The 21,620-nt window shown below is 41.1% G+C and overlaps 1 protein-coding gene across 3 annotated transcripts in view; it reads left to right on the top strand.

The window, feature by feature from the left end:
• ELMO1 (engulfment and cell motility 1) overlaps window positions 1-21,620 on the top strand; it is a 578,893-nt gene that overhangs the window by 293,706 nt on the left and 263,567 nt on the right. For all 3 annotated transcript variants that reach the window (XM_030931898.1, XM_010356685.2, XM_030931899.1), the window contains exon 14: window positions 17,009-17,113. In XM_030931898.1, the coding sequence (XP_030787758.1) occupies window positions 17,009-17,113 (105 nt within the window). The remainder of the gene's footprint in view (window positions 1-17,008; window positions 17,114-21,620) is intronic.

Here is a 21,620-nt window from a genome sequence, read left to right as displayed (position 1 = left end):
CACAGCTTCCCTTGGCTAGGAAAGGGAAATCCCTGGACCCCTTGTGCTTCCTGGATGAGGTGATGCCCCACCCTGCTTTGGCTTGCCCTCCATAGGTTGCACCCACTGTCCAATCAGTCCCAATGAGATGAACCAGGTACCTCAGTTGGAAATGTAGAAATCACCTGTATTCTGCATCAGTATCACTGGGAGCTGTAGACCGGAGCTGCTCCTATTTGGCCATCTTGGAAGTAACCCATATGTCTATTCTTCAAGTCATTTTTCTGTGAAGTATAATTCCTGAAGTGTCCACTTGTTGGGGGAGGTTGAGGTTAGTATAATTACTATCAAAAAATAGACTTTCAGAAATTGATTCCAGCTTTTCCTGCCCCTCACTACTTCTCTGAGGAGCCTGGTAGATCCTTCCCCACATGTGTCCCTTATAGGTGTCCACTCCGGCAGATACTGCTTGGAGACATATGCAGAGAACTACCATTCGTTTGGGTTTTGCCCCAACACAACCAGCTTATACACATTATACAAAAACTTGCTTTTTTATTTCTCAATTCATCATGGACATGCTCACATCTAAGTAGATGAACAATCTGGTGCTTTCTAATATATTTACATAGAAGTTTGTATCACAAAATTCTGTTCCTTTCATTTTTTTCTTTTTTGAACCATAGCCTTTTCTCCTTAACTTCACTAAATGATGCTCCCTGTCTTGTTTGCAGCCTCCCTTCTTTCCAGTGCTGTGTGTTAACCATCTCAGTGTATGCTTCCCGACATTTCTAAATGCTTTTATGATCATGTGTATACATGTGCACATGCACGCACACACTCCTCCGCACACATGCACACATAGGTATATTTGATCATTTCTGTACACAAACGGGATCACACTTGGTACATTCTATGTACTAAGTGGCTGTTACTGTTGAGATTTGAAAAACATCAAAAAAAAAAAAAAAAAAAAAAAAAAGCCCAAACAGCAAAATGTTTTTACAAAGAGAGAGCCTTGCTCAAGGTGCCAGAACATACCTGGGAGATCCAAACCTCTCACCCAGGTCTTCTCAGACAAAGTCACTTTCTCTGCACCCAACTTCAAATGAAGACCACTCCCACACAGCCCTGGCAGCTCAGGGCAGCGTTCATGTGCCAGGCCTTCCCTACCTCTTCTGTGGGTTTGCAGGAGGATGGCCACCTGCTGCCATCCAGATTTCAGGCACAGCTTCCTCTGATATCCAAGGTCACGTCAGACTGTACCAGGAACCATGACTGTATGAGGTTCACAAGGACACCAAAGCTTTATTTTTTGTTTTTTAACATAGTAGTTTTTGACTCCATCTAATCTGTTTGCTAAGGTTAGGGGCAATGTGGCATTCACATGCTATTTACCTAACATTTCCAATACTCTCCTCCTCCCTCAAGGTTATTACTTCTCTGGTTGGCGATGGACTCAAATCCTCATTCTCAAAAGCTTGTTCTCAGGGCTGGGAAAGGCACAGTTGCTCTGTTGGCAGGTGGGCAGATTTCCATGGGCTAAAATAAAACTAAAGCAGAAGTCACCGTATATCTGCTGCTTCTGACCCTTAATAGAGAAAGAGAGTGGAAAATTTCTCCTTGGTATTTGCTGGCTTTATCGTGGGGGTGTCACACGATGCATTTGAAAAAAGTTAATTTAAAATTTTAATTTCAACACTGATTTTTAAACCAGAATTACGTCCATCTCTCTTGTCTTTTCATCCTCAGCTCCGGTTGACTCCTGCTGGAATTATTTCCAATATGTTCTCCAGAAAACCATCTCCTTTCAGAAACTTTCAGGATCACGGGGGCCAATTACATCTGTTTAGCTATTAGGTTGAATCATATGATTAACATTACATTTTTGTAGTTCAAAAATGGCCAGATATTGTCACTTCAGTGGTTCAACCCAATATGTTTTCCCTGAATATTTACAGGTGGGAAGGCTTGGGAGCTAGGAGGCCCCATGGGGATTCTATTACCCAGTTCTCAAGGTTTACAGGGGACCACCTGGGGCCAGCCTAATTGCCCAGTTGATGATGAATTGATTCACCTGTGCTGAAGCCGTCTCCTAGAATTCCCCTGACAAAATGTGAAGTGTGGTGTGAACAGTCAGGCTCCAGGAGGTGCAGGCTTCCAGGATCACAATAAAGGATGGGGATCCTTTAAAGCTCAGAGGGCTATTCCCTGGCAGGAAAGGAAAATTAGGCAAACACCCTGGAGAGGCCCAAGCCTGAGAGACCTCAGGCCCTGAGATTGCCCCTGACTCTGAGGATTCAAATCAGACAGATCCTCTTCCTGGCCTCTTGTATCCACACTCGAGTTTCCCCACACTGTTTGAAATGCTGTGGGCAGAATGCAGGCCGCTTGCCCTGACCGCAGAGGACTGACTTGAGCAGGTGGGCAGGAGCCTTTTTGCCCAGCGTGAATTCCTCTTCCACAGCTGGGTGCTGACCTGCAGGGAGGTGCTTCAGTGAGTACTTGAGCAGGGTCCAGGATGAGAAGCCAAACTGTTTCTCATGTTCTCCTGCAAAATGAATTTATTTCCTTGTTAGAGAAGAGTGGACACACCCCTAGTCAAATATAAGTGAAAATCAATACATCTTTATTAGAAAAAGTTAGAAAGATATGGACAGATAAAAAAAAAAATACCCATCTTCCCACCAGTGCAAATCATTATTACTGCGACTTTGGCAAATTTCCTTCCAGATTTTAATGCATTCAAAAAATACGTAATTATGATACTGCTGATCCATGTATACTTTATATAATAAGAATATATAGAAAATATTCTATATAAAATATACATTGACCAGGACTATATGCTACTATAGAGATTGTATACAAAATACAACTGGCTGCATTTTATATCCCAACCCTTTTCATTCATCCTAAGTAAATACTCTCTGCACATAAATGTTGCATAGTGTTCCCTAAAGTCGATTGTCCATCATGTAGTTAACAAATTTTCCTTTTAGTGTAGTAAAGTACATGGACTCTGGATGGTTTGGTTCAAATATCAACACGCTGAGTGTGTGAATGTGCGCAAGATGCTTAATCTCTCTTTGTCTCTGTCTGTTAAACTTTAAAATTGGTGTAAGAGTTGTATGTAGCCTGTTAAAGAAAAAAAAAAAAGAAGAATTATGCATAACCTGTTGCAGAAAAGAAACCAAAGTCTCCAGATGTTGCCATTTATAAGAAGTACATTGAAGGGATGTAAGCTGTGTTACCAGCCATGGCTCAGATCCCTAGCATGTCAAAATTAGATGTTGTCTTTTATGTCTGAATATATACCAAAGGCCCTATTTGAGGTTTGCCTTTAAACAAAAGAGGAGAAGGGGCCCTAAGACACAGAGGTTGGGCATTGAGTCACTGTGACACTAGCTGGCAGGGGAATGGGAACCTTCTAGCCATGAGCTAAGGTTCCTGAAAACATTCCTTTCAACATAACGTTTGCAGGACAGAGAATTTGTTGAGTGAAACATTTGGGAGTCTATAAAATCATTACAGTATTTATCGAGGGGAGCAAAACATTAAACATTTACAAAGGGGCCACTGTGTTGTTCAGGGAGCAAAATATTAGCATTTCTTTGTTAAGATATTGAACTTTTGATTAAGGAGTTTTTAACTCTGGACAAAGACTGATTTTCTGATTAATTCATGGGTCGCTGGGAGGATCAAACACTTAGAATAAGAGTCTGCAAATGTTTCCTATAAAGGGCCAGGTAGTAAATATTTTAAGTTTTGTGAGCCATATGCAAGGCTCTGTCACAGCTTCTAGATGTCTCAGCTCCCTGGTGTGAAAGCAGCCACAGACAATATGCAAATCAATAAGTATGACTGAGTTCCAATATGACTTTTGTTGTGGATGCTGAAATTAGAATTTCATGTCATTTTCATATCGCAGATTTTTTTGTCTTTTGATTAAAAAGAGCTATTTAAAAACATAAAAGAAAAAATATTTTAGACTCTCAACTGTACAAAAACCATTTGGCCCCTGGGCTGTAGTTGGCTAACCCCTGGCTTAGAGCAGTACTTGGCATTAGTGACTGCTATGTATGTGTTAGCTCCTACCCCCACGGTCACAGCTGTTGTTACCACCATCGTCACCATCTACATCCTTCTGCTATTGTAAATAAAGCACTGAAGAACATCTTCAGGGAGAAAGATTTTTATCCCTCCCCTGCTTTTGCAGTTACTAACTGTGCTGCAGCCCTATGCTAGGGCCAGACAGTTCTAGGCTCTGGAGAAATCTCTGCATCTCTTTGACTTCCTGGGAGTCCATTTGTAGCAGCTGCAGCTTGATCAGCTCCTTGCTTCACCATGGCAGAGAGGTTTCCCCTCCCATGCTGGTGGTGGTTCCTCACCAGAGGCTGCCTGGAGAGCTGTGCTGGGCTCAAGGAGAATGGGCTTCATGACGGATTATCAAGGCCCAGGAGTGCTGTTTGCACATGTGCTGTGTTCTTTGTTGGACATCATAGCCTGTGCTCTCCCTGGGGATGAATGAAAAGGGGAGACAGAGATGCCCACTGTACATGACATGTATTTATCCCTTGTTTTAAAGTGACAAGAGGTGGGAGAAAGGGGTTCCTAAAAGGAGTGATACAAGGAGGAGCTGGGAGGTAAGGAAAGAAAGAATAGGGCACTATTGCTAGAATGAGCCATGATATCTGGATTGTTCCAAATTCCCCGTGTGCTCAGCTGAGTAGAAAAGTTGCAGATATCTTTATAAACCTTGACAGCACTATTTCATTATTCATAAAGACTTTTTAAAAAATCATAACCAGCTTAATTTTTAAAGGAAATTTATCCCCAAAGCATCTTTTAATTGAGTTTTTATGGTAATTCTTTGTATTGACTGTTGAATCAACATACCAAATAAAATATGCTCCAGTGTTTTCTTTCATTCAGGAAGTCTCAGTTCTGCTTCTTCAAAATAATGACGTGAGAGTCAATTTAGATTTTCATGAATTTACATACCTGGCAGTACATGGCCTTTTCTAAGAGTAAATGTAAAAGAGTATTATTTTTTAACTAGGAAAGTTTGCCTTAAATCCAGAATCTTTGGTGTATGATCTTTCATTGTTTGTGCCTGCATAATTTATGAGTGTGTGTGTCTTGCTGTATTATTAAGGCTTTTAATAACTCACTTCTGAAATAGAAGTTCCTCGAAGGCAGGTACTAATTTTGTTTTAAACTCATCTTTGGATGAAATGTATAGTTTCTGTCTTGCACAGTGCCTTGCATAGTAGTGGACATCCAAAATTGTGTGATGAGAAGAAGGAGCTCAGGGTTGCAAGCCATCTAGTGGTTATTTGCCTTTCCCTTCCCTAGACAGTGTCCCTGCTGCACATCCCACCCTGACCACAGTATTGCTCAGGACAAAATCTTTTCTGCTATTCCTGTTTGTGTAGTGGCACAGAATACTGTCAGTACCCTTTCAGATGCCTGAAGACAGTGTTAGTCCAACCTACAACTTCCATCTCAGTTAATCACCATACCTCACACACCTTTCTAATTTTCCCTGGGCTAACTAACTAGTTTTTTTTTTTCTTTTCCAACTTTTCTGACATGCTTCTCTGTTCTGACATTTCTGCTTCTTTCCGGCCACTCGTGTGCACAATTTCTTATGTGTCAGGAACTGGGTTACGTTGTGACCCCCAGATTGTGCATCATGTCCAGATGTGACTGGGCAGGGCCCAGTCCAGTGGAAACTTTTATGTTCTTGTTGTGCTCCTATTAATAAAACCCAACACGGCAGAGCCTTCTGGTTGCCACATGAACTTGACTCCTCTTGGACTTGCTGCCAACTTCAGTTCTTAGTTGATAATTTGAACAGTCATGGACTCTGCTTGGTTTCAGAACATTTTCAGGGAGGAGATTCCCTTAGTGACACTTGGAGGTGGTCTTAGAGCTTCGTTGAACCTGGGGTATCACACCAGGGGTACAGTTGTGGAGTTGCCCAGCCCAGAGAAGCAGAGCCAAGGTTGGGGCCAGGAGGTAGCAAGTGGGTGAACGGAATGAGAGAGATGAGCGGAAGTGTTAAGGAGGCCAGGCAAAGAGAAGAGGATGTACATCAGAGAGGGAGGTACACTGGGGAATCCAGGGGGCTTAGAATCTATTGGCCTAGATCCCTAGCATCTTCCTAGGTGTTTCTTTCAGGAGGCAACTTTGTGCCTCACCTTAAAGAAATGATGAGGAGCTGGGATCTCATGAATTATTCATGAGCCAGATTTCCCTTAATCTGTACACATGTGCTTGAATTTCTAAAAATCTTTTCTAAGGGACTTTATATTTCTCTGATTAAATTTCCTCTTGCTAATGGACCCCGTATTCCTAGTCACCAAAGACCTTTTGAACCCCATTGTCTTTCCCAAGTTGCAAGTTCTGACCTCATCCATAGGATGAGAATCATAACAGGCACCTCGTCACTTGTTTTGATGGGTGGTCAGGAAGATAATTGGAATTTTGCATTTGGAGTGCCGGGTGTGAAGCCCATCAGTATCAGTGCCAACACCTTGTCGCAGTTATTTTTCTGCTCTCAGGGTATTCACCATGTCTCCCTCTTAGGTCAGTGTTGATAGACTGTCTTCCCTGTTTTCATCCAATCTATTGATTCTTATTAATAGATTCCTATTACATATGGAGAGGGATCAACAGCAGAATCTGAAGATTCCTAGAGGCTACTTGTAAGGATCTTTGGGACACTGGTCCATGTTGGGGGTTACAAAGTCAGAGGCCTTCAACAACCTCATTATACAAATGTGTAAGCAACCAGGTGACGAGAGAGTGGTGGGGCCCATGTCAACTCAGAGAATGTATGTCCCATCTAAAGCAGTCATTTCACTAAGAGTCACTGCCCAATCCAACACCTGGTACAGGGGAAGTTAAGGGCACCAGCTCCATGGGCTGCTATGAATAGCTCCCTAACATGCGCTTGCATTTGGTTAATGTGGCTTTGGAGCAGTGGTTCTTATAGTATGGTCCAGAAGCCATCGGCAGCACCTAGGAACTTGTATGAATGCAAATTCTTGGCTCCACTCCAGACCTACTGAATCAGAAGCTCTGGAGGTGGGGCCCAGCAACCTAGGGTGTCACAGGCCCTCTAGGAGATTCTGATGTTCTTGAGAATGATTTGGAAAGTGGTTCTCAACCTTGGAAGGACACTGGAATCAATGTTCTGGGGAGCTTTAAAAATCCAACCATCTGGCTCCCAACCACAGAGCTTCTCATTGAGCTGATTTGGACTAGAACCTGGACACCAGCAATTTTTTTTAAAGCTACCCCGGGGATTTTCAGGTGCATCTAAGACAGAGAACTGCTGTTCTCAGGAGCTTATTGAAACACCCACATACTCATTTCTCCTGGGTGAAGAGGTGAGGAGAGGGAGGCATGTATCATTTGACAGAGGTCCTAGATGACCTCTCTTCCCCTTAGAGAACGTGACCTTGAACCACCAGCTCAAGAAATAGCCTCAAATAGAGCTTTTCATAGATTAAATGAATATTCACTCAATGTGACTTGTTTTAAAGGTTGCTTTTAATGCTATATTTGTTCAGCAAATGTAGGCACTCATATAACACAAATATTAACTCCTAAGTCCTCAAAGGCTTTCCCCATGATATGCCATCTGGCAAGCATTATCATCATCATCTCTTTATTATCCACACTAATAAAGGACTAGCATGGCACTGGTAATTGAAAAACACGTATCATTTAAAAATCATTCAGGCTAGTACCAGTACTGTTTTCCAAGCCAGGAAGTATTCAAGAGTAGAAATATTGACTGATGACAGTTTGCTACTTCCCTGTGGAGGTGCTAATACATATTATTTTAGTGAGAAAGTTGAGCCATTGGAGTGAGAAGCTTCTAAATTATAATTCCTGTTTCTGAATAAGGGGGTTTGTTTTATTGACGAGAGTCCTGAGCACAGAGACAAGGAACAGCAAGTATATTTAAAATGCATGCGCCCCTGGGAACCAGTGGATTAAAGCATGGTATAATATAGAAGCTGCATGGGGATTTGAGGAATGGTGGGTCTGGATTCTAGATCTCCTGATATTACCTGTGTCATTTGAGATGAACCATCCTCTCTACCAGTGGGTCTCAAAGAGTCCTCAACTAGCAACAGCTGTATTACCTGGCGATTTATTAAAGATGCAGTTCTTGGGCCTTACCCCATGCCTACTGGATCAGACTCGGGGTGGGGCCAGCAATCAGTGCTTTAACAAGTCCTCCAAGAAATTTAGATGCCTGCTCAAGTTAAAGCACTGCTACTCTCCACCAGGAGCTCAGTTTTTTTGTCTATAAAATAAGAGGACCAGCCTAGATTATATTTAAGGTTTACTCTAGCTCTCCAGTGGCCATGGTGTGTGGGCACAGAATAGGTTTAGAGATTTTCTGTCTTAGAGCTTATACCTTCCCTTGGATGTGTGATTGAAATCATTTGGCTGAAAAACTGACAGGCAGGCAACAGAAAAGAAACTGATTTCCAGGAACTAGATACTCAGATTAGATACCCAAACGGCACCTTGGGTGCTCACTACAAAATAACTCATAATATCTTCAGCTGGTTGGTACTACTTTCCCAAAGTAAAAAACTCTGGTGTTTTGGAAAGGGAAGCAGCCATCTCCCTTTTCTCTAGGGGCTGAGAGCTGTCTGCTGTGATTCACAGAGCAGCATTTCAATAGGAACTAACAAATGGCATTTCAGAAGAATGTGCCAGAGGTACACAGGCTTTGCAGTAAAACAAGGGAAAATTTCAAGCCATTTATCAAAGCTCCTGCAGCTTCCATTTCAAGACAGGTGGAAAAAAAATAACATGGAACAAGAAAAGAAAATAAATTTGTATCCAGAGCATCTCATAAATAAGAAAGGAGTGGGGGAGTTGCTGGCCTTGGTGGGATCTCAGTATTTTTGTCACAGTACAAAAAGCTTTTAAATGTTTTGGCGTGAAATTCTTTTCCTTTTCCTGTTATTAAAATTTGTGGTTGTAAAATTATTTCACTGGCTATTGAAACCCCAAAAAAATAAAGCTGAGAAAATGATACCTGGAGTGAGAGAGAGAGAATGAGAACATAGTTCACTCTCTACCCCAAAATATTTTTTATTTTTATCTAAAATGTAGTGATGCTCCATAATTTAGGGTAAGTCATTGAAAATCAAAGGCAATTTTCTAATTGGCTTTTGTTCAGTAAGAGCCTATTTGCTATAGACAAGTAGGGATGTGGTTTATTGAACACGAGAGAGACATGGGTCTGTTATAATGTCTGAGGGGGTGGAGAAATTACAACTTTTATTAAAAAGATAGGCCAGTAGTGGTGGCTCACGCCTGTAATCCCAGCACTTTGGGAGGCTGAGGCGGGTGGATTACCTGAGGTCAGCAGTTTGAGACCAGCCTGGCCAACATGAGGAAACCCTGTCTCTACTAAAAATACAAAACTTAACCAGGCGTGGTGACACATGCCTGTAAATCCCAGCTACTTGGGAGGCTGAGACAGGACAGTTGCTAGAACCCGGGGGGGCAGAGGCTGCAGTGAGCCCAGATCATGCCATTGCACTCCAGCCTGGATGATAGAATGAGACTACATCTCAAAAAAAAAAAAAAAAAAAAAAAAACAAATCCACCAGCTGTAGTGGCTTACTCCTGTAATCCTAGCACTTTGGGAGGCCAAGGCTGGCAGATCACTTGAGGTCAGGAGTTCGAAATCAGCCTGGCCAGCATGGTGAAACCTCGTCTTTACCAAAAATACAAAAATTAGCCGGGCGTGGTGGCGGGTGCCTGTAATCCCAGCTACTCAGGAAGCTGAGGCAAGAGAATCGCTTGAACCTGGGAGGCAAAAGTTGCAGTGAGCCAAGATTCCACCACTGCACTCAAGCTTGGGTGACAGAGCATGATTTGGTTGCAAAAAAAATAAAAATAAAAAATAAATAAAAAGATGGATCTCAGGCCCACTCTGCCAGACAGAATAACGTTGATTGAGGAGAACCTGCATTGGATTTCTTTGTGAGATTCCCAGCAATGTTAGGTTGTTGATCAACCTGGTTAAAAGCCCATGCTCTGAGTTCACAGTCTGGGTTTGCCACATAACTGGCTCTGAAACATTGGGCAAGCTACCCAATTGTCAGTGCTTTGGTTTCCTTCAGGGGGTAATGACAGTATCTACCTAGTGGGAGTTTTGTGAGGATTAAGAACACCATGTGCAAGACACTTTGCACAATGCCTGGTGCATAGCAGGCATTCTTTTATTGAGATTATTTGCTAATTAGTCATATAGTTCTTTAAAGGAACCCTAAAACTCAATTACATTGTTTTTCAACTATAAGGATTTTTTGAAAATAGAAAATGAATGCCTGCAGAGGGGTGTGATTGATGAAAGGAGGTTTGAAGGACATATTGGGTGCAAAATTCAAAGAAGACTGATAACTCTTGAGCCATGGGATCTTCTCCTCCATCAGCTTCATTAACATAGCTTTGGGGAGTTGTTAGAATTAGATTTAGAGATACTAATTTTTTTCCACTAGATTTCCTTTTTTAGGTATTTATTTTTGAAACTCATATAGCAACACTAGAAATAGGTCTGAACTAAATATCATGTGTTTCTCTTTTACATTTGGCTCCCCTCCTGTGTTGGCTGACCTATGCTGCACAGTGGCTGCTGTGAATGCCACTATTTCATTTTATTTTACGGCTGAGTAATATTCTATGGTGTATATAAATATGCCACATTTTCTTTATGCACTCATTGATTGATGGGCATTTGGGCTGGTTCCATATTTTCGCAACTGCAAATTGTACTGCTGTATGCATGCGTGTGCAAGTATCTTTTTCATATAATGACTTCTTTACCTCTGGGTAGATACCTATTATTGGGATTGCTGGATCAACAGTGGACCTACTTTTTTAGTTCTTTGAAGAACCTCTACACTGTTTTCTATAGTGTATTTCTCTTGTCTGACTGCTCTGTCTAGGACTTCCAGTACTATGTTGAATAGTGGTGAAAGTGGGCATTGTTATCTTGTCCTAGTTCTCAGGGGGAATGCTTTCACCTTTTCCCCATTCAATATAATGTTGACTGTGAGTTTGTCATAAATGGCTTTTATTTCCTTAAGGTATATCCCTTCTATACAGATTTTGCTGAGGGTTTTAATCGTAAAGCGGTGTTGAATTCTGTCAAATGCTTTTTCTGCATCTATTGAGATGATCATCTATTGAGAGGATCATATGATTTCGTTTTTGATTCTATTTATGTGGTGTGTCACATTTATTGACTTACATATGTTAAACCATCCCAACATCCCTGGTATGAAACCCACTTGATCATGGTGAATTATCTTTTTGATATGCTATTGGATTTGGTTCACGAGTATTTTATTGAGGATTTCTGGATCTGTGTTCATTAGGGATATTGGTCTATAGTTTTCTTTTTTTATGATGTCCTTCCCTGGCTTTTGGTATTAAGGTGATACTGGCTTCATAGAATGATTAAGGGAGGAATCCCTCTTTCTCTATCTTTTGGAATAGTGTCAATAGATTGGTACCAATTCTTACTTGAATATCTGATAGAATTCAGCTGTGAATCCATCTGGTCCTGGACTTTTTTGTGTTGGAAATTTTCTTTATTACCATTTCAAACTCACTGCCTGTTATTGGTCTGCTTGGAGATTCTATATCTTCCTGGTTTAATCTAGAAAAGGTGCATATTTCCAGGAATTTATCCATCTCTTCTAGGTTTTCTGGTTTATATGCATCAAGGTGTTCATAGAAGCCTTGAATAATCTTTTATATTTCTCTAGAATCAGTTGTAATATCTCCTGTTTTGTTTCCAATTTAGCTTATTTGGATCTTCTCTCTTCTGTTTTGGTTAATCTCACTAACAGTCTTTTTTTTTATCTTTTCAAAGAACCAGCATTTTGTTTCAGTTATGTTTTGTATTTTGTTGTTGTTGTTGTTTGTTTCAATTTCATTTAGTTCTGCTCTGATCTTCATTATTTCTTTTCTTCTGCTGGGTTTGGGTTTGGATTGGTCTTGTTTCTCCAGGTCCATGAGGTGTGACCTTAGATTGTCTGTGTGTGCTCTTTCAGACTTTTGATGTAGGCATTTAATCCTATGAGCTTTCCTCTTAGCACCACCATTGCTGTATCCCAGAGGTTTTGATGGTTGTGTCACTATTATCATTCAGTTCAAATAATTTTTTAATTTCCATCTTGATTTCCCTGTTGACCCAGTGATCATTCAGGAGCAGGTTATTTAATTTCCATGTGTTTGCATGGTTTTGTGGATTCCTGTTGGGGTTGATTTCCAATTTTATTCCACTGTGGTCTGAGAGAGCACTTGATATAATTTCAGTTTTCTTAAATTTACTGAGACTTGGGCCGGGCACAGTGGCTCATGCCTGTAATCCCAGCACTTTTGGAGGCCGAGGTGGGCGGATCACCCGAGGTCAGAAGTTCAAAACAGCCTGGTCAACATGGCAAAACCCCGTCTCTACTAAAAATACAAAAAGTAGCCGGGCGTGGTGGCATGCGACTGTAATCCCAGCTACTCGGGAGGCTGAGGCAGGAGAATTGCTTGAACCTGGGAGGTGGAGGTTGCAGTGAGTGAGATTGCGCCACTGCACTCTAACCTGGTGACAGGGTGAGACTCTGCCTCAAAAAAAAAAAAAAAAAAAAAAAAAATTTACTGAGACTTGTTTTGTGGCCTATCAAATGATCTGTCTTGGAGAGCATTCCGTGTGCTGATGAATAGAATGTGTGTTCTGCAGTTATTGGGTAGAAGGGTCTGTAAATACCCATTAAGTCTGTTTGTTGTAGGGTATAGTTTAAGTCCATTGTTTCTTTGTTGACGTTCTGTCTTGATGACCTTTCTAGTGCTGTCAGTGAGTTTTAAAGTCCCCCATTATTATTGTGTTGCCGTCTATATCATTTCTTAGGTCTAGTAGTAATGGTTTTATAAATTTGGGAGATCCAGTGTTAGATGCACATATATTTAGTATTGTGATATTTCCCTGTTGGACTGGTCCTTTTAACATTATATAATATCCTTCTTTGTCTTTTTTAACTGCTGTTGCTTTAAAAGTTTGTTTTGTCTGATATAAGAATAGCTACTCCTGCTTGCTTTTGTTGTCCATTTTCATGGAATATCTTTTTCTACCCCTTTAACTTAAATTTATGTGAGTTCTTATGTGTTAGGTGAGTCTCTTTAAGGCAGCAGAAACTTGGTTCATGAATTCTTATCCCTTCTGCCATTCTGTATCTTTTCAGTGAAGCATTGAGGCCATTTACATTCAGTGTTAGTATTGAGATGTGAGGTACTATTCTATTCATTGTGCTATTAGTTGCCTGAATACTTCGTGTTTTTCTTCATTGTGTTATTGTTATATACACAATATATATGTATTGTGAGATTTATGCTTTAAGGTCTTCTGAGATAGATGCTTTAAGGAGGTTCTACTTTGTTTGTTTTTTCGAGGATTTGTTTCAAGATTTAGAGCTCCTTTTAGCAGTTCTTATAGTGCTGGTTTGGTAGTGGCGAATTCTCTCAGCATTTGTTTGTTTGGAAAGGACTGTATCTTTCCTTCACTTATGAAGCTTAGTTTCACTGGATACAAAATTCTTGGCTTATAATTATTTTGTTGAAGGAGGCTAAAAATAGGACCTCAGTCTCTTGTAGCTTGTAAGTTTTCTGCTGAGAAATCTGTTAATTTGAAGGTTTTCCATTATAGGTTACCTGATGCTTTTGCCTCATAGCTCTTAAGATTTTCTTTTGTCTTAACTTTAGATAACCTGTTAACTATGTACCTAGGTGATAATATTTTTGTGATGAGTTTCCCAGGTGTTCTTTGAGCTTCTTGTATTTGGATGTGTAGGTTTCTAGCAAGGCCAGGAAAGTTTTCCTCAATTACTGCCACAAATATGTTTTCCAAACTTTTAGGTTTCTCTTTTTCCTTAGGAACACCAATTATTCTTAGGTTTGGATGTTTAACATAGTGCCATACTTCTTGGAGGCTTTGTTCATTTTTTAAATTATTTTTTCTTTGTCTTTGACGGATTAGGTTAATTCGAAAGCCTTGTCTTTGGGCTTTGATGTTCTTTATTCTGCTCGTTCAATTCTATTGCTGTTACTTTCCAGTGAATTTTGCATTTCTCTAACTGTGTCCTTGGTTTCCAGAAGTTGTGATTGTTTTCTATTTATGCTATCTATTTCACTGAAGAATTTTTCTTTCCTGTATCCTGTATCCTGTTTTTTATTTCTTTAAATTGGACTCCACCCTTCTCTGCTGCCTCTTTGAGTAACTTAATAATCCACTTTCTGAATTCTTACTCTGGCAATTTGGATATTTTGTCTTGGTTTGGATCCATTGCTGGTGAGCTGGTATAATCTTTTGCAGTATTAAAGAAGCTTGTTTTGTCGTATTACCAGAATTGTTTTTCTGGTTCCCTCTCATTTGGGTAGACTAAGTCACAGGGAAGATCTGGGACTCAAGGACTACTGTTCACATTCTTTCGTCTTACAGAGTGCTCCCTTGATGTGGTGTTCTCCCCCTTCTCCTAAGAATGTGGCTTCCTAAGAGCCAAACTGTAGTGATTGTTTTTGCTCTTCTAGGTCTAGCCACCCAACAGAGCTACCCAGCTCTGTGCTGGTACTGGCACGTGTCTGCAAAGAGTCCTGTGATATGATCGGTCTTCAGATCTTGCAACCATGGATAACTGCACCTGCTTCAGTGGAGTTAGTAGGGGAGTGAAGTGGTGTGGGTCCTTGGTTGTGTTTTTGTTTAGTGTGCTGGTTGCCTCCCAGGGAGCCTGCAGTGGTGATCCAGTTCCTTCAAAGCATCTGTGAATTATCTCAGCTTTCTTGGTATGTTCCTGTGAGTTCTTGGAACAAAAGTTCATGATGTAAGAAGTCTCCACGTGCTGTTCTATCCTTCCAAGTGGAAGCTGCAGCTAGTCCTGCCTCCTATCCACCCTCTTGGAAAAAATGGCAGATCTGCATTTTCAGAATAGTTCTTGGTCATTGTTTTCAGTAATTAATGGTGAGGTAAGTTGCTAATCTTAGTAAGAGTCTTGTGGTGTTTTTGCTGGGTGATCTCAAGTATATGGAGAGTTCAGATCAGCCAGGCCTTCTCCTCTTAGGCATATTTGTAACTATTTTTTATTTGGGTAAATTTATGGGGTACAAGTGTACTTTTGTTACATAGATATACTGCCTAGTGGGGAGGTCAGGGCTTTTAGTGTACCCATCACCTACATAGTGCATTGTATTCAGTAAGCAATTTCTCATCATCCCACCAATTCCCAGCCTTCTGAGTTTGCATTGTCTATCATTCCATACTCTATGCCCACGTGTGCACATCATTTAGCTCCCACTTCTATGTGAGAATATGTGACATTTGACTTTCTGTTTCTGAGTTATTTCACTTAAAATAATGGCTTCCAGTTCTATTCATGTTGCTACAAAAGGTACGATTTCATTCTTCTTTTATGACTGAATAGTATCCCATTATGTATATGTACCACATTTTCTTGATCCAGTCATCCGTTGGTGGACACATGGGTGCATTCTATATCTTTGCTATTGTGAATAGTACTACAATAAACATAAGAGTGCAGGTGATTTTTGGTATAATGATCTCTCTCTCCCTCTCTCTCTCTCTCTCTCTCTCTCTCTCTCTCTCTCTCTCTCTCTCTCTTTCTTTCTTTCTTTCTTTCTGACGGAGTCTTGCCCTGTTGCCCAGGCTGGAGTGCAATGGTGCAATCTGGACTCACTGCAACCTCCGCCTCCCAGGTTCAAGCAGTTCTCCTGCCTCTACCTCTTGAGTAGCTGGGATTACAGGCCCGCGCCACCACGCCTACCTAATTTGTTGTATCTTTAGGGGTTTCACCATGTTGGCCAGGCGGGTCTCAAACTCCTGACCTCATGATCCACCCGCCTCAGCCTCCCAAAGTGGACTACAGGCGTGAGCCACTGTGCCCAGCCAATGATTTCTTTTCCTTTGTGTAGATACCCAGTAGTGGAATTGCTGGATTGAATGGTAGTTCTATTTTTAGTTCTTGAGAAATCTCCATAGTGTTTTCCATAGAGGTTGTACTAATTTACATTCCCATCAACAGTATATAAGCATTTTCTTTTTTCCCTTTTCTTGCCATCTGTTATTCTTTGTCTTTACCTAATAACCATTCTGACTGGTGTGAGATGGTATCTCATTGTTGTTTTCATTTGCATTTCTCCAATGATTACTGATGTTGAGCATTTTATACTTGTTGGCCATTTGTGTGTCTTCTTTTGAAAAATGTCTAATCATGTCTTTTGCCCACTTTTAAATTGGATTGTTTTTCATTTGCTGAGGTGTTTGAGTTCTGCATATCTGCAACTATTATTTCATCTTTGGGGTTCTGTGTGCTATGTGTGGTGACCCTAAAGACCAGAGAGGAAGGTTCGCAGACTTCCTGAGAGCAGACAGATGTCAGGACACTGTGGATATCTGAACTTTATCCGGTGTCTGTGCTCAGAGGCCTGTGGACTGTGTAAACCTAGACAGTTCACAAAGTCCATCAATGCATGCGGCTGTATTTAACCTCCCACATAAGGATGCCTAGTCAAGGTGTGAATAGGCTTCCGAATTAAATACCAGAGGTATGGCTTTATCCCAGCTTTTTCTACCCAAATGCTGTTGGTTTCTTTTTAGTGCAGCTACCAGAAATAATTTTTGCATCATTTTCTTTTTCTCACAATGTCACATGTCTAAGAATAATCCCATATTTGAATCTTTAGCTCGGTTTCCTAATCCCAGGTATAAATCTGGTTTTGCTATCCTGAGGAGCAGTAGAAAGAAGTTGCTGCATCCACCTCAGTAGGTTTACATGGAGATAGAAAATGTCATCATGTTTGATTATTTGGAGCTTGCCTTGTAGCACTTCACTCTTGAGGAGGGAAATTGGATCTCTGGTGGTTGGCGAAATCTGCTGAAGAATTCACCTTATCATGCATTTTGTTGTACTCACAGAATCATGTCAACCCTGCCATGGACTTCACGCAGACTCCACCTGGGATGTTGGCTCTGGACAACATGCTGTACTTTGCCAAGCACCACCAAGATGCCTACATCCGGGTAAGTATGAAGGCCCTTTTCAGATATTGTGTTTCCTACTCAATGTTAATTTCAAACGCACAAATACGGAGGGATTAGCTTTAGATGAGTGATCCCATATTTTCTGGCTTTCTTAGTAAACTAAAAAAAAAAAAAAAGCAGAATTGAGATCAATCGGGACTGAAATGGGGATTTTAACTTTTAATTATTTTCTTTTGATGGCGTTAAAAAATACAGTAGATACTGGAAAACCATTTCATATAGTCCAATATTGAATTATGACAAAAACTCTTAAATAACAAGGAACAAAAATGAACTACCTACCAAAAACCTGCATGACTCCAAATTCAGTGGCTGTTTAGCCTGATGCTGGAGGAACAATAAGATAAACAGAAACAAAGAAAAATGGGAGAGATGGGGAAGGCAGAGAAATGCCTTCTTACATTTCACGTCAGACTAGTCAAATTTCAGTCACAAAGGTAGATTAATTTGTGGGTGGAGCAGAAGGAAATGGGGGACTCTATTTTCTCTGTGAAATGGAAGATGCCACCTGCTGACTGGGCAGTGCTGGCATGGAGAAAACTGAGTATGAATGAAGGGAGCCTAAGGTGACAGTGGCAGAGAATGCTCATCTATCAGGGCTACTCGGCTGGAGCCCTGGATTTGTGCTGACACCTCTCCCCTGTCCTCAGGGAGAAGAACCCAGACTCAGTCAAGATGAGGTAGATCCAAGATTGAGATCAGGGAAGGATATGAATAAATGGGGCAGGGGAATTGGTGAGTGGTTAAAATGATGACTAGATGTAAGCTTAGAAAGTATTTGATGAACAAGTCACCTAAAGCAGGAAGAGTAAGGCTGAACTTAAAATATAATAAGAGCATGTCCATTAATCTCACATTCTCTGTTGGATTCTCTGTGGCACTGGCTCCCTGGAGACCTGGGTTGGAGTCCTGGCACTATCATCATCCAGTGATGTCAGTGTGGGCAGTTCCTTTGGTCTGGGCTCAAGTTTCCTCTGTAAACCAGAGAGACTTGATGGTTTTTAGTTGGGACAGTAATTATTCCCCCAGAGAGCATTTGGCAATGTGTGGGCATGTTTCTTCGGTTGTCACTGTGCCTAGTGGTGTGCTACTGGCCAAAATCTGTAATCTCTGGGACCGTCTGTACAGTGAAAAACTGTACCACCCAGCAGTGACCTCCTTGAATAAGGCCATGCCGGATCACTGAGTTCTCTGTAGGCAATATATTGTAAATCTGTGTATTGTTCTATATATATGCAGTTTGGGAAACTTTGACCTATTCTGAAATATTATTTGCAATCTGATTATACGGATAATTTTATTGTCATTTCTCTGAAAGGTTTGGGATCAAGTGTTTGGTCAGAAATACAGTCCCACATAAGAAAATTGTTTTTCCATAAAACTTTGATTTGACTTACATGCAAATATATTTGTTGCACAGATGGTTTCTAAGAATGTAATCTGCTTTTGTAGTAAGTAAATTAATATTTTTGAGCTACCATGTAGTATAGCCTTGGAGAGTTGAGTGTGAAAAGTAGAAGCTAAGCAGAAATTGAATTTACCGTTAACTGATTAATGTTCATGGATGAGTGTTTCTAAAATTGGAGTTTATTGATGCTGAATGTATTGTTAATTGCATAAGAAGCATATGTCTCATGGAAAGTAATTTAATGTTTTAAGCCTGTTTTCCTCAATGTGTTCTTTAAACATTGTAAGTGAAATGAATACCATGGCAGCCTGACAAAACTTTATATTTGATAAGGACTTAAAAGAAAAAATCTATTTGTAAAGAAAAGTGTGGCTTTTGGTCCACATGCACTTTTCTTTATTGGTTAGACTTTCCTGTATCTCAGATGACTTTATTGGTTTCTCAGAAGTGTCCTTTCCCTAATTTTTTTCTGTGTCCCATTTGACTTTGGGGCATTTACTAGATAGAGAGCTAAGGCTGTTTATGTGAACGCGTGGGGTTAGTAGAGCATATATAAAGTCTGAAGATCTCCGCAAGGAAATTTTAGGGTGACTTTGAAAATAGATATCTCCATGATATGGCAGTAGTGCTATAGGTAGTGGAAATAGTAATCTGGACAGCTAATTAAATTTTGATTTATGAGCTCAGTGGTCTTTTCTGAAACATTAAGATGGGCTCAATCTTTTCAGTTTACATTTTGATAAAAATCTGTTTTGAGGATGTATATCTTCTCTATGAATGCAGTTTTTCATTTATTATTTATATCTTTCATTTGATAAATGCTTATTCTGTACCTGAATATTGCCTCACTTTTCATTCTCTTTGCCAGTCAGTTTTATAGTTGAGATTTTAAATAATTGTAACTCACACACACAAACACACATGTATATATGCACAAATATTCCCTCGTTGCCCTTGTCATTCCCGGGTATCATGGTCCCTCACCCACTTTCTAGCCGTGTGTTCCCAAGTTGTTTTTTGCCCTGGGTTAATCTTGCCTGCCACTCACTTTGCAGCATCCTGCTCCAAGACACTTCTCCATTGCTTTCTGGAAGCTGTCTTGCCAAATGCAGAGCACTTTCCTCATCCTTTGTCTCACTGACCTTGCCCTTGACACCTGACACACTCTAGTGACCAGGCCTCTCTTGCGCAGCAGCCCGTGATCTGTCTTGGCTCTGTTGCTGACAGTTGCTCTTAATCTCTCTGGCAGGTTTCTTCTCCGCCTGCCCATCAAATGCACAGGACCCCCACGACTCTGTCTCTGGACCTTTGCTTGTCTCAGTCCCTCAGGCTGCACATTTCCTGAGTAACCATCAGATGCCCAGCCATGAGCCAAAGGATGGGGATTCCTCAAGAAAACAAGTTGCTCATGGGTCCTGACATTGAGGAGTTCACTGTCTAGAGATCAAAAGTAGAGGTGGTGGTGGGGTGTGGGGTGAAGAGACAAATACCAGGCAGTTTCCAAGTCACTTGGCATGTGTCTTGATTGAGTATGCTGGGAACACAGAGGAAAGTCAGCAACACAGATGTGGGGGTCAGGTCAGGAAAGCTTCCTGGAGGAAGTGGAATCTAGGCTCAGAGCTGTTGAATAGTGCTAGTTAAGCCGGTGAAGGGAAGAGATGGAGAGTACTACCTCATGTGGAGGGAACCACGAGGGCAAAGGTATAACGGTGCATGCTTTGTTCGGGGAGCCACACTAGTATAGGATGGCCAAGGCAGGGACTGGCAAATGGGACATGGCTTGTGAGGCGAATGTGCTAGTGCAGTGGGGATGTCTTAAGCCATCCGAAGAGGTCTGTTGGACCTAAAGGCAGTGAAGAATTTCTGAAGTGTTTTAAATCAAGATGAAAATGAAGTTTAGACAGATCACTGTCCCACTAGAAAACCAATGTGAGAAATCAAGACCAGAGGCAAAAATAAAATGTGGGTAAAAATAAAAGAGAAATGGAGATAACTTGAACTAGGGGAGTGGGAGTGGCAATGAAATGGAACAGTTTGAATGAGTTACTTTGGAACTAAAATCAACTTGACCTTCTCCAAGGAAGAGGGAGGTTTCTGCCTTGAGTGGGAGTAGACAGTGGCGTCATTAAGGAAATTGATAGTGCAGGTCTGTGCAGGGGCAGGCATTTGGACCATCCAGACTCTTACACGCATGTAGGACATCTGTCTAGGAGGACGTATGCAGTAGGCAGTGAGATCTGGGTGGCTGAGCTCAGACCCATGTAGATATCACATTATATTCTAACTCCTTAAGCATTCTTATTCCTTCCAATTCATTCATCTATATTGTCACAATATTATCTTAGTGGCTTCCTTGCTAATGTCTGGAACCTTCAAACCCATATTCCGTGCCAGTTGCTAGGATGATCTTGCTAACCAGAGTTCCGAGTGCTTCAGGGACCATACCTGGCCCACAGCCTATCTCTGTGACTTTTATCTCTTGCTACCAACTCCCCTTTCCCTCTTTCCATCCCCCCTCCCCCCGCCATAGTAGCCTTTGCCTATATAAATGATGGTAGGCCTAACTAGCCAGGCAAATTTCTATCACTGTGTCTTTGCTCCCATTCTTGCTTCTGCCTGAGTGCCTGTCCCACACCATGTGTCTGTTGGACAGCCCTCATGGCAAAGGCCATCTTCTGTCTGAAGAAGGCTTCCTGACCCTCTACCCGGATGGCTCCATCCACTCTCTTTGCACCATGGACACACAATTTAAATCCTAGAACACTGTACAACCTTAAATGTATTTACTTTTGGTTTCCCTAATTGATTGTAAACGTCTTGTGAGCAGGCACCAAGGTTCATTTATATTCTAGCCCCTGACAGAGAGCCTAGCACATAGTGGCTTTTAATATTTCTTATAATTCACATGAGTAAAGAGTTTCTTTAGTTCTGGTTTAAATGGTCTCTTGACCATGAAAAATTCTTTTTTACCACTGGAGAATCATGGCCTTTGTTCCTCCTAACAGTAATAAAGGTATATTTTTGCTATGTGAATTTTGTGATGGCGGCCTGGTTTCTCATGTTGTATTCGAATAAAGT

Source organism: Rhinopithecus roxellana, chromosome 6 (assembly GCF_007565055.1).
Source record: "Rhinopithecus roxellana isolate Shanxi Qingling chromosome 6, ASM756505v1, whole genome shotgun sequence".
NCBI lineage: Eukaryota > Metazoa > Chordata > Mammalia > Primates > Cercopithecidae > Rhinopithecus > Rhinopithecus roxellana.
Note: the sequence above shows the minus strand (reverse complement) of the source record. Positions and strands in the feature narration are given on the sequence as shown.